General features: G+C 34.0%; 1 protein-coding gene across 5 annotated transcripts in view; it reads left to right on the top strand.

Annotated features, from left to right (window-relative positions):
• The window catches only part of pum (pumilio), a 134,366-nt gene that overhangs the window by 53,484 nt on the left and 67,787 nt on the right, over window positions 1-13,095 (top strand). For 3 of the 5 annotated variants that reach the window (XM_089251030.1, XM_089251031.1, XM_089251029.1), the window contains 5 exons: window positions 8,016-8,090; window positions 8,281-8,398; window positions 9,132-9,325; window positions 10,571-10,719; window positions 11,254-11,509. In XM_089251030.1, the coding sequence (XP_089107156.1) occupies window positions 8,016-8,090; window positions 8,281-8,398; window positions 9,132-9,325; window positions 10,571-10,719; window positions 11,254-11,509 (792 nt within the window). The remainder of the gene's footprint in view (window positions 1-8,015; window positions 8,091-8,280; window positions 8,399-9,131; window positions 9,326-10,570; window positions 10,720-11,253; window positions 11,510-13,095) is intronic. The other 2 variants (XM_089251033.1, XM_089251032.1) reach the window with 1 other exon arrangement.

The following is a 13,095-nucleotide window of genomic DNA, read 5'->3' as shown; positions in this document are numbered from 1 at the left end:
CCAGGAACCTTTCGTTTACCTTCGATTCTGTGCCGTCGTCGTACCAACTGCTCATCAATTGTTGCTAACCATCGAGCTTATATCACTGGAGGGAGCATCCAGCCGCCTTGACGGCTGAGACATCAAATGTAAGGAAAACGTGACTCGGTGAATACAAAGTTCGTTTGCCCATAGAAATGTGCAGTTCGGTCTCTAAATATTGCGTTTTAAAGATTAAAAAAAGGATTGGGAAAATATGAAAAAAGATTAAATAATTTATTTCATTAATGTGGAATAATTTATTTCATTAATGTGGAATAATTTATTTCATTAATGTGGAATAATTTATTTTGTTAATGCTGAAAAATTTCTATCACAAATTCTGGATTTGGTTATTTCATTAATGCTCAAATTATTTCTTTCATTGATTCTGGAATTATCTTTTTTCATTAATTTTGGAATTATTTCTTTCATTGATTCTGGAAGTATTTCTTTTATTGATGCTGAAATTATTTTTTTTTATTCTGTAATTATATCTCTTATTCTGGAATTATCTCTTTCATTTAATTTGGAATCATCACTTTCATTAATGCTGAAGTTATTTCTTTCATTAATGCTGAAATTTCTTTTATTAATGCTGGAATTATTTTTCATTAATTTTGGAATTATATTTCATTGATTTTGGAATTATATTTCATTGATTTTGGAATTATATTTCATTGATTTTGGAATTATCACTTTCATTGATTTTGGAATTATCACTTTCATTAATGCTGAAATTATCACTTTCATTAATGCTGAAATTATCTCTAATTCTGGAATTATCTTTAATTACTCTCATGAAAGGAATGCCACATGCGGTTCATGAAAGGAACAAAAAAAAATCTAATTTCAAAACATCCTAAACTATATGATGCAATTGGATAATATAAGACAATACGGAGACATTAGTTCTCATTTTCGTGCTTTTGAGAAGATATAAATAAGAAGCTGAAATTAATGTTATTGCATGAATTGAAAGTTGAACCTCAAAAGTTGGTCTGGCTAATTAATTTATATTTCATTTTCTGGGCTTTTTGACTCAATATTTTGAAAATCAAAACTTCGAGTCAATTTTGAAAATTATTGATGTGGCGCAAAACCCTACTAAATTTCTGCATTTCTATGCTAAAATCGGCAATTTTAACATTGATCTCTATTGGGATCGTGTTTGTTTGCACCGAGTCACGTGATCTTCCGACGGAGATGTTGGGGGCCACTGCCACTATATACAGGTATATAGGAGGTAGTGGCACTGCCGAGGCGGAGACCGCTGACGTCATACTCCCTCCAGTAATATAAGCTCGATGTTGCTAACCGTTCCTGATTAAATATACCAATTTTCGAACATCTATTCGTTTCTAATTCGCTCTCAGAATTGAACCTATAGTAATCCTGAATGCTAGATATCAGTTTCTCTCGGATATACTTTTATAAGCATGAGGGGATGGTAGCCCCCCCCCCCCCCCCTGCTCTTTTGAAATTTTTGGTTTTTCCGATCTACGACAAGGATAGGGGAGATGAGATGATCAATCCAAATGCTTCGAACTGAGACAGACATGGCAGTTTATTACTATTAAATTTTTGTAATTTTACAACGGCAAATCTTGTCATGTGTCATCGTTCAAAAACATTTTTATTAATCGTTTGATTGATCAAATGATTTCTATTAATCAAAATTATTGAATATACGAAAAAAAAAATTCCCTCATGGTCTGAAACAATGGGTAATCTTGTTTTTCCTCCCCTTTCTAGGATGCATGCTAATAGGCATCCGCAAAAACAACTGCCATGAATTCGCACTGTTGTGGTTTCCTTTATCCTCTGATGTTGCTCTTTTACACTTGACACTCTCTCATGAAATAGTTCCCCTTCCTACTTGCGACTAAACTACTTAATGTCAGTGGAAAAGCAGGTTTTTCACTTTCCCTTCCAACAAGAGAGAGTTTAAATATAGGTTATCAACAGGCTTTTTCTTCCTGTGCACGTGCCCCGGTGACTTCCACCTCCCACCTCATCCGAAATGATGGTGAATATTTGAATCACAATTTTTCATCGGCACCGCAACTTTGTTTTACTTATTTTAACAACCCAGTTTAAAACCATGCATTTATATTTTACAGAAAGAGAAAGATGAGAATGGACGGAAGATATGACGTTGACCTGCCGCATATTGTTATTTTTTTAAATAGGAAAATTGATGTTTTCTCGCCCAAGGACTAAAAATAATTTCTTTTACAAAACAGGCCTGCATTGCATGCATGTTTTTGTTAACGCAATAAACATTATTGTCGCGTCGCAAAACAGATGAAGTATTTTACGTTAGTCACTCAATTATTAGGGTATCATGACAGGACGCTTGAACGCAGGTTGTTTGCTAATCGTGTACACGGGATTCAAAGGTGTGGGGGGAGCACGGGCGTACACAGCATCGACTTTTGGAAGCGGCGCACTTGCGTTTGGCGGAAGGGCATGGATTTTGAGTTACCTTCAGAAATCATTTAAAATCAATTGATATTAAGATATCGAAATAAAATAGTTTTAAATAAAAATATTTTAATTTGTTTTGTAAAAGGGTCCTTCCGAGAAAGTGTACATTCCACATTTTTGAAATGAAAAATTCAAAGTTGAATTTTCAAAATGAAATTTATCTCAAATTATAGCCAATGATTTGGAGTTGATTCTGAAGTAGCACATAAAGTTTTTTACATAGATTTAGGTACTTAAAATCCAAACTTTTTATTGCTATTTATTATTATTTAACATCTTAGTTTGAAGTGTTCTTAATTTTTTTTTTTTGCCTGTGAACTGCAAAAATGCTTCCTGTAACAGAGGGAGATTGTAACAGAGCACAGAAATGTTTGACTGAGAGAAAAATATCACAAATATTCTAAATAGGCTGTACAATACTATAGTCAAATACACTTTTATTTTCTCAAAATTATATACAAGATGCGATAGGTGACCCAGAAACTCTCCTCCATAACCTTTAAAAAATGTTCACAGTATGAGCAAATTCTAAAAACTCATGCCCCCCCCGCCCTAGTTTGAAATTTGGTCGGTAAAGTTTTTAAAACCAGGTTACTTTTTCTCAGCTGTATATATTATATCATCAGGATGATTTTTCTTTTACTTCAACATTTTTTGTTGAAATTGAATAGTAATTTGATGTTGGTATAGATCTCGAATTTTTACCTCTCACGTTAGTGATCCAGTGCTTGGGCAGGGGGTGGGGGGGAAGTAGAGCCTGGAAACAAAACTAATATAGGAAAATAATGGTTCTCTCCCATAAAATGCAGAATGTAATGTCACATGTAACGACCTTTACTAATACTAAAGTGCCCCTTTGACATATCTCCCTGGATCTGTGCCTGGCAGTGATTCTGACTATCTATATTGCTTTTGACTTTTGTATTTAACTGGAAAAATAACGTGATGGAGAATGTGATAGAGGGTTTAAATTGAATAGATAACTTATTAAATTTAACTTCAAACTTAAAAACCTTTAACTAAGAAAACTTTAAATCATAGTTTCTATTCTATTGCGTTGCTTGAGTTTTTGAACAGTGTGGACAAATTAGCCTAAATTATTATTTTTTCATTATAAATTTAAATGATTGATGAAAACTTTTATTATATTTGAATCCTATCTCCATGTACTATCACTGGATGTTGATATAGATTAAAAAAGAAACCGTAATTATTTATGATAATGACGTAGGAAAGTGGGCTTTCGACAGAAAAAAATCTGGTACTAAAGACATAACGTGGATCTTAAGTCATTTTTCAAGTCAAATCCAAAAAAAGTTGATCGAGCTTTTAAAAGTGTTATCAGGTTTAATCTGGTATAAAAATATATTTCCCAAATGACTAACAGAGTGGACATTTTAAGATGGGAAGAAACTTCGGGGCACGAACAAAAAAATAGTTTTTTTATAAGAAAAAAACATTTTTTCTTTCAAAATTTTACTGTTGCACATATATAAAATGTCTGATTCCAAGGTTTTTGAAAAAAAAAAATCCGGAGTTGCACCGAGTCTGTTTGTTTAACCCCTTTTTTTTAAGCTGGAACAGCCGGATTTTGAGGTTTCATATGCAGAGTTGCCAACTGCTACGGACGGCCGCAATGAATTGCGGAGCTTCGGGAGACTCGCAATACTACGGAAATCGGTTCAAAAAATTGGGTCTTGTGGTGTTTTTCTTATTATGAAATTGCTTCGATCTTCACCGTAACGATGAATTCGTATTTGCATGTGAGGGAGTTCGTGAGAAGACAATCGGAGCCGATCTGTTTTGTCTGTGCTCGAAAGGCAATCTGAAAAGCCGCATCCAAACCTGTCGCTCTACCAATACCTTCTATAGCAGAAAGCCTTCGCGCGAAGCTCGTGACGTGACTGAAGTTGACCATTTCACCTATAGTCATTGCATATACTGCAAAAAAAAAGTGAAGATTTTGCATACGTCGGCCTGCTTTATCCAGTGGCTGCAGGTGAAATGCGCGACTTAGGCCCCTTTCACACGGAGCAGATGCGGGTCCGCATACCCTTTCAAACGAGCACTGAAGATGCGGACGAATCGCCCGCATCTTTAGTTCGAAATTCGTGCATAAAAACTGTTTTTTCGCAATTTTTGTAATTTTTCTCCTTCACCCCCTGATTCAGTGCCCATAGGCAGCCTAGAGGCATTCTTTGGTGGTTTAATCTAGAGCCACATAAAATATGGGAATAAAGATGTCTTCATTCCGATCCTCACAAGTAGTCGATGGGAGAAAATGTCTTCAAATATTTTCAAAATATTTTGAAAAAAAAAAAATCCGTCTTTTCGGAACAATATGGAAGAAAAATTCCAAAAACATCCAATGTTCGAAAAATCAAATCCAAAAACATCCAATGTTCGAAAAATCAAATCCAAAAACATCCAAAACATTCGATGTTCCAAAAAAAATAAAAAATTCAGATATCAAAGAATTTGCAAGTAGTAAAAAAGGGGAGGGTAGAGACTTTCAAAATGCCTGTGCTTAGAAATATTCACATCACAATTCTGTCTTAGGCCGGGATTACACTATAAAAGTTCGTTCATAAAACTTGAAAAATGCAACCAATAGGCGCATCAGTTAAGTTCTCTCGAATGTAACAGATGTGTTTATTGGTTACATTTTTCAAGTTTTATAAAATAACTTTCATAAAACTTTTAGAGTGAAATCCCATCCTTAGATTAGTCTCACTTCTGAAACATAAAATTTCATTTTTTTAAGTTTATAGACTGAATATCGAGTAAAATAAACTTGTAGGTATCGGGGGAACCACCAAAAATATTCAAGTGTTAGGGGTCTTCAAACGACTTAATCCGGCCCTGAGTGAACACCGTACGTGGATAACGTTGTTTAATAAAAGTATTTTTTTTAAAGTTTAAAAAAATTAACAGATTAAAAATTTAAAAAATTAACAAATATTTAAAATAATATTTCAGATATTTATATTTTTAAATAATTTTAAAAATTTAAAAAGAAAACAATTAAAATTTTTAAATTAAATTTAAAAGTTATTAAAGTATGTAGTCAATTAAATATTCGTAATGAACAGAACGGCTTATAATTTTGGTCCCGTCAGTGGCCGTTGTTGACAGGTTTTATTGTATAAAATTGTGAAATATGGACAAAAGGCAGTTGAAGTTGCTATATCTCCATCTCAGTAGGAAACGGAGGGATAGACGTATGTAGGTACATTATATTAATGAGCAGGGACCATCATATGGTGTTTTTAAGGGTATTTATGGCAAATAATTAAAAAAATTCCGTGAAAAATCACCTTCAAAAAGTAGCCAAAGATGCGGACGAATTCGCTCCGCATCCGCATCGTCTGAATAGCCCCCGAATAAACCTATTGTCAAAACTCCTATGTGCGGATGCGGAGCCCGCACTTAGGTTTTGACACATGCGGACGACGTCCGGACCCGCATGAACATTTCCTAGGTGCGGAGATTTTCCGGCTCGTCTGAAAGGCTCAGTACATTCCAATTGTTAAAACTTCTTCCGGACCCGCATCTGCTCCGTGTGAAAGGGCCCTTAAGTGGCGTCAAAGCTTCGCTCGAAGACTTTCTGCTATAGGTATTGTCTCTACTCTCGATGCACAAACGCGCAAAAACCTGTTTTCCGTCAAAACCACCCTACGCTGTGGACTAAAAACAGGTTTTTGTTCAGCGTGGCTGGTCTGAACCCGACTTCATTTGCATAGTGCATCGTCGAGATCGCGGAACTTGTGTCGGAAATAATGTTTCGTCGTAGGTGCCGTAGGAACTCTGATACGAAGAAAACGGGGGTGGCACGTCTAGGGTTGCTAGACGTCCGTATATACGGCCCACAAGGGCGTTTGCAGGTTGGGATTACATTGAAATTCATGAATTATTAACGGACTCGCTGACCTCGGAACGTTGCTTTGGGGGGGGGGGCTCATGTGGTCTGAGCCCTCTAGGTTCCAATGCCACTGAGATGCTGTGAAATTTGAATTAAAATTAAAAAAAAATTAAATTTATGAGCAATTTTTATTGTACTATGATTATGTTGTCCTAGGGGTATCCCCCAATGGCAAAGCTGAACATTCATCACTATTGACGAGCTTTAAGCGCCAATGTTGGTATGTCTGCACATGACAGAAAATTAAATTTTTTTTTTTTTTTTTTTTTGAGAGAGAGAGAGAATAAAGGTTTATTTGTATGAATAAACTACATACAACAACATAAAAAACAACACAACACATGAAACTACACACAAACTGTATACAAGAGTATGATCTCCCAAGGGACCTTGATGTCTGTCCAGGGCAGATCCATGAAAATAATACCAAAAATGTTTTCTCGTGGCCAACACATCGTTTAATATATGCACGTATATATACAACACACTTATAAATTGCCCCATGGTTTTAATATATGTGTTTATGGGTCTGTCTTAAAACTTTATATACTATTTATGATATTGGTATTTTCCACATATGTTTTAATCAGAGTTTTATATTTTTTTATGAATTTTTCATGTGTGAATCCAGGGTATTGTAAATTTTTGGTCCTAAATAGATAAATTGTTTTTTTATTATAGTTTTACGAGTAAGAATTATTTGAAATTGGGTCCCGTTATTTCTGATATTTCTTTGAATTTGTCTTATTTTAAACCAATCTATATTTCTGAATAGAAAGAGTAATAGTCTATAATCATAGGTTTTACAAACATTTGATATTCTTTACGAATGAACTACTAGAAAAAAATTAAAATTACTACCAGTGCTTTGAAATTTTGTAAAAGAAAAATTAGTGTCTCGAAAACGGTTTGTACATTATCTCTCTATCTTTGGGAATGACCCATAAACATTAAAAAATAGAATTATAAGTTTTTTAGTCTTGGGAGGAGTGGGGGGCTCAGACACCCTGTGCCCCTCTTATCATATGCATTTGATGGAGGGGTGTGGTGGACTGGGGGGGGGGGGTTAGTGATCGGAGTCCCAGTTTCCAATGCCTATGCAAGTATGACTTCTTAGAAATTTTAGATTAGGCTTTTTTTTTTGTGTTGAATTTCAATTAGGCCTTCATTTGGTTACTCTGGTAGATATTATATGGAGATACCATGGATACCTTGTGGTGATATCATGTAATAGTAATGGCTCAAGTATCCAAAGGCTATTTCTATGGATCCACAAAATTCCTTGGCTATAGTCACCAGGGCTTGATAAATTCCCAGCTGCTGTGGTGATAAAAAATGAGTATTGGTGCCTAAAATTTTTAGGAGTGTTATTGAATTGGAGTATGAGGACAAAATGTTTTAGAATTTATGGCTGTTTGTGCACCAATACAAAAGAATGTTTTTTCACTGAAGCTTTTTTGTTTAAAAAAAATATTCAAATTTCTAAGTGCTTTCTAATATTTGAGATGCAGTTTATTTTGTGGCAATTATGATTTTGTACTGTATTGATCTGCATTTTTCACCTTTTGTTTTTTCTTTTACATAGGTCAGAGGAACAGACAGTGCAGAGCTAGAGACTGACTTTCAAGCCTTAGCACTGGAAACAGGTCATCCTTTAGAGGTGAGTTTTGTGAAACTAATTCATTTTCCGATATCAGTAGGGTGTGATGTGCATATTAGTATAATAATTGAAGCTTCTATTTCTGTTCTATATTTCTTTATAAATATTTTAATGGAATTATCTTGGCCTTCTGATGTAAGTAAGCAAAAAATTTCCTGATCGATTGGCTTCATTTTCATATTGTTTGCAGTATTCACCTGCTGCCAAGAAGTTATGGGGTGATGACACAAAAGATGACGGCAAGGGTATGTTATTTGGTGACCAGTGGAGAGACTCTGCTTGGAGCACAGGACATAGTAGTGCATCAGGTAATACATTTTTTGCCTATATTTATTGTATTATATATATTGTATCACAGAGCAAGCATTTAAAAAATATTTCATATAAGGAAATTGCAAGAAAGTTTCTTGAAGATTTAAGGAAGCATGCTCTGGAGATTTTGTAAGGGAAAACAAGAGCTAGAATTTCAATATCCATTTTCGAGAGCTAGATTATATTTGTGGAAAGGAGAAGAAAGAATGCTAGAAATCTAAAAAAATTAAATGCAGCATGTTTTGTTTGTTCTTAAGAGTTAGTGTTGGTCAGCTAAATTTTGTAAAATGGAAGGGGAAACGCATACCATAAACTGATGGGATATGTAGTGTCTATTTGCAACAATACTGTTATTATCAGCTTACATAGTCTTTTTTTTAATATCATTTATAATTATGTATGTTCTCTGTGATTCCTGCATGTATTTTTTTACCAGAAGTGCATTTTTCTTTTTAGTGGGTGTTTTCTTTTTATGGGGAATACATGACAATTTTTTAAATATTTGTCAAGAGCATAGTTTTCTCCCATGCCTATACAGTTTGTGCATAAGGCATTAACAATTAACAGTCTCCGGTGTATTAACACTTTTATCCAAATGAGCAGTCTGCTATTGAAGCACCCTGCTTTGTGTGCGCAGAGGCAAGTGGTAATATAATTTTCTCTGTCTAAATCGAAGGCCCCTTTTTTTTGTCTTTTCTTTTCTTCGGTCATTTCTCTCGGAAATTCCAGAGCATGCTGTCTCTCAGCCAATAATGGTTCAGAGAAGAAGTGGCTCATGTCCCGGGAATGATGCTAATTCAATGATGTCTCCTCGTTCTTCAGATACAGGGGGCCTCGGTGTAAAAATGGTGGAGTATGTTTTGGGAAGCTCTCCGACATCAAAGGACCTGGACAGCAGGATGTCTAGATTACACCTTGGCATGGTAAGTTTCTTTATCACAAGTTTTTTTTTTAATGACAATATCTAAACATTTTTTCAACTTTCAATTTTATAATTTCCATAATTTTTGGAAAATGAGCCACAGTGGTTTTTGGTTTTGAAGGTAAAATTTTGGCTTTTGTAGCTTTTATGAAAGTATGCCATTTTATATATAAATGTAAAAGTATGTATGATTGTGTGTTCTTTATACAAATCGACAATTTTAGACAGATCATCATCAAATTTTGCATATACACCAAACAGGACCGAGATTGAACTGTAGGCTACTTAGAAATGGATTACCTTTTGGGTTTGATACTAGGATTAAATACTCGACGTTTGGGTTTACCCAAAATATTTAATCGTAGTGTAGGCTACTTCATCAGAGCTGGGCAAATACCCGAAATGGGCAAAAAACTGTCGGGCAATAATGGTTCCTGGACCCCAACAATCATTTTGGGATGTTTGCTTTTGTTGCTGTGGTTCTCAAACAATGTGTTTCAGAGATGCTCATGCCTTTACAATGGTTTGTCACTTCTTTGATGCTGCCATTACAACAGTTTATTCCTTTAGAATGATTTGTCACTCCTTCAATCTTCCCAGTAATTGAAGAAAACCCAGGAAGCACCATTTTGCTAGGTTTCAATAAATTTCTTTGTTTCCTCTCTTAACATCCAAAAGCAACATTGAAATTTAATTTTTACTCACACTGTTGATGGATATGAATGACTACAAAACAGTAAAGAGTTAATCAATACAATTATATGCTATTACTTACCTCTTTCATTAAAAGGTGGAATCTGTGATTTGCATAAATAAAGGACAGAAGTATAACCTTTGAATACATTTTAATGGTTAACAAGGAAAAATAGAGAAACTTTGGGAGAGAACCGAAAATAATAGAATTTTGTATTCTGCAAACCATGGATTAGGGAGTTAAAATATCAAAAACCTTGTTGTTGGTCAGATTCCATCAAAAAATTGTCACAAGTATTCAAATGACCCCCAAAAATTATCTAACACATTCATGAATATTTGAATATATTGGACAGAGCAAAAAATATCTATTTTTCTATGCAATGGTCTTCATGCCATTCATTTTAATAGTGTTCAAACTTTTTTTCAATTCTGGCAACTTTATCTTATGAAAATTATTTCCATGTTCAGTTATGAGTATCATTTCATTTTGAGGTGTTTTTTGTGATTTTCAATGAAATATTGATGTTATGGTTCATTCTTCAAATTTAAGAATTCAAACGATCCTGCTGAAAAGTTGAAAAAACTGAAATCTTTATCCTTTGATGGCGAAATGAAAGCAAAAGAACAAGAAGGCAATGCAGTCATTCATCAGTCAAATGGTATCATGCAAAATGGTCTCAGTGATGATAATGGTTATCAGTGAGTGTTTATTATTAGTTTTTCTGTTTGAATGAGTAATTCTGCAAAGTTTTTGTGTGTTGTGTGAAATGTATTACATTACTCAGGTCGTCCCATAACCCAACCACCTGTCGTAGGTAATTATGGGGATCAAAAAATATCCATTTCTCTATGCAATGGTATTATGTTGTGTGGGAAATATTTTGCTCTTTTTACTCCCAGAGTTATTTTATGACTTTTTTTGCTCACCGTGACAAATTGCATGTGAACATGCATTGACCAAAAAAAGTAATTTGCATTCCTATTTTCTTGATGTTTACTATATCCATTCTAATTTTGGTGGTAGAGTTCTATAAAACCCTTTTTACAAGTGTTGATTTTAATTTCTTTTATCAACCCTCATGCAACCCTAGGGTGTCAGTATTGTTAGTATACCTCCACCAAACATAAAATTCCAATGTGCCTCTTCAAGATGAGTGCATGCTTAGATTCAAATGGATTAATTTGAGGTGTTATTTTTCCTGTTCTTAATTTTTGTGTATTTTGTCACTTCAGTCATTCAAGCAATAGCCGTCAGTCATCACCTAGTGAAGATATTGGAAAGAAGCATATGATGAATGAAAAGATGCCAAAGCACTCCGAGCAAATGATTCCATCGTCGTCTGGAACAAGCATGCCTCCAGGTGGTGCATCTCTAGGACCATTAGATCCAAATTTTGAAGGTGTTGGAATTGACCCACTACCATTTGATTACTCCTCTGCCTTCATGCATTCTATAGATTCACCAAACACTTTGGACTATGGCTCACAGGTATTTTTTCCCCCCCTGCAATTGGCTTTCGAAGTGAAAATAATTGTCAAAAAAATATGTATATCGGCTTAGTTTCTTGCATATATGTAGGGTGACTAGATATCCCACTTTGAAGGCCTTGTCAGTTTTGGAGTTGCCCCTTAAAAACTTGATTGTAATTTGGTGAATTTTAGGTGACGGGAAATAAGAAAAATGTTTGAAAGTTTGTTTGAGTAATTTGAAAAGTATTTGTTATATAGAGGTTTTTTATTTGTTACATAGAGGTTTTTTATTTGTTATATAGAGGTTTTTTATTTGTTATATAGAGGTTTTTTATTTGTTATATAGAGGTTTTTTATTTGTTATATAGAGGTTTTTTATTTGTTAAATAGAGAGTTAACCTCTATATTCACCAAAATTTCAAAGAAATTAAATTGAGAAATTTGTTGAATTGGGGTTTGACTGTATATTACTCTCAATTCAACAAAAGGGGATAATTATATTTTTCTATATAAATTGAGAAATAAAGTTGCAATGCCTAAATTTATTATTGAATTAAAATGAATGTACAGATTTCCCATTTTTGCACATATTTATTTTTTTTAATTTCTTGACATCACAAGGTTAAGTGTTCAGATCACTCTGGGTAGTCAGTTTATTGGTGACACGAGTGCTGGTGAATGTCTTGTTGTTTAGGAAATAGACTGAGTCATGACTCCTTTCTATTTTTTAACTTATTTAACTCATGAAATAGAAGAGATTTTGCTACATGTTGGTCAACTGTTGGATCCAGACTGAACTCTGATGCAAGGAGACACTAGATCAGTGGTTCTCAACCTTTTTTGTCCATCGCCCCCCCCTTTCAACCATTTCTCATTCCTGTGGCCCCCTTGCAAATATGACTGATTTTCTATTCCCCCCGTTTTCCCATGAGAAGGTAGTTATTCAAAAATTGTCTGAAATATAAATATGTTTGACTTTAATTTGATTAATTTTTAATTTATGAAAATAACAAAAAAGCAAAATAAACATAATAGAATACAGTAAAACAATGGAATACACTATTTCAATCAATGTAAACTCTGCGCTTGAAGATGTCACAATGTAATCAAGTTCCTGCACTGGATGAAATTTGTATTATTTTCAAATTAGTTTTTTTTTTGTGTGTGGTTATGGTTTCATGGAGAGATGTCAGTTGTAGCTTCCAAAATATGCATCCTTATAGTGATAAAAATCGCAAAAAGTGGTAGCAAAGCAGTTTTATTCTTTTCATGAGGATAAAAGTAGTAATGAGTGAGTACCCAAACAAATGAATCACAATTGAAAAATTCAATCTTTCACATTTCAACAATAATACACGTATCAAGGATATAGGTTAATGTAGCCCTACCATGAATTTAAAAATGAACTAAAATATTTGTGAACAATTTTAAATATTTGTTTGAACCATTCATTTCAGAGAAATCATGTACGCAGTGACAAAACTGTTCATGTGAATATATAATGATTGATTCATCAGGATTTCAAAGCCCATCGGAAAATATAAATCACATTCTCAAATAAGAAAATTATCAGTTTGTTGACTTCAGTTTCGATACAGTGAAAAT

Source organism: Pholcus phalangioides, unplaced genomic scaffold (genome assembly GCF_987345545.1).
Source record: "Pholcus phalangioides strain wild (caught in Gottingen) unplaced genomic scaffold, Ppha-v1.0 ptg000024l_1, whole genome shotgun sequence".
Taxonomy (NCBI): domain Eukaryota; kingdom Metazoa; phylum Arthropoda; class Arachnida; order Araneae; family Pholcidae; genus Pholcus; species Pholcus phalangioides.
Note: the sequence above shows the minus strand (reverse complement) of the source record. Positions and strands in the feature narration are given on the sequence as shown.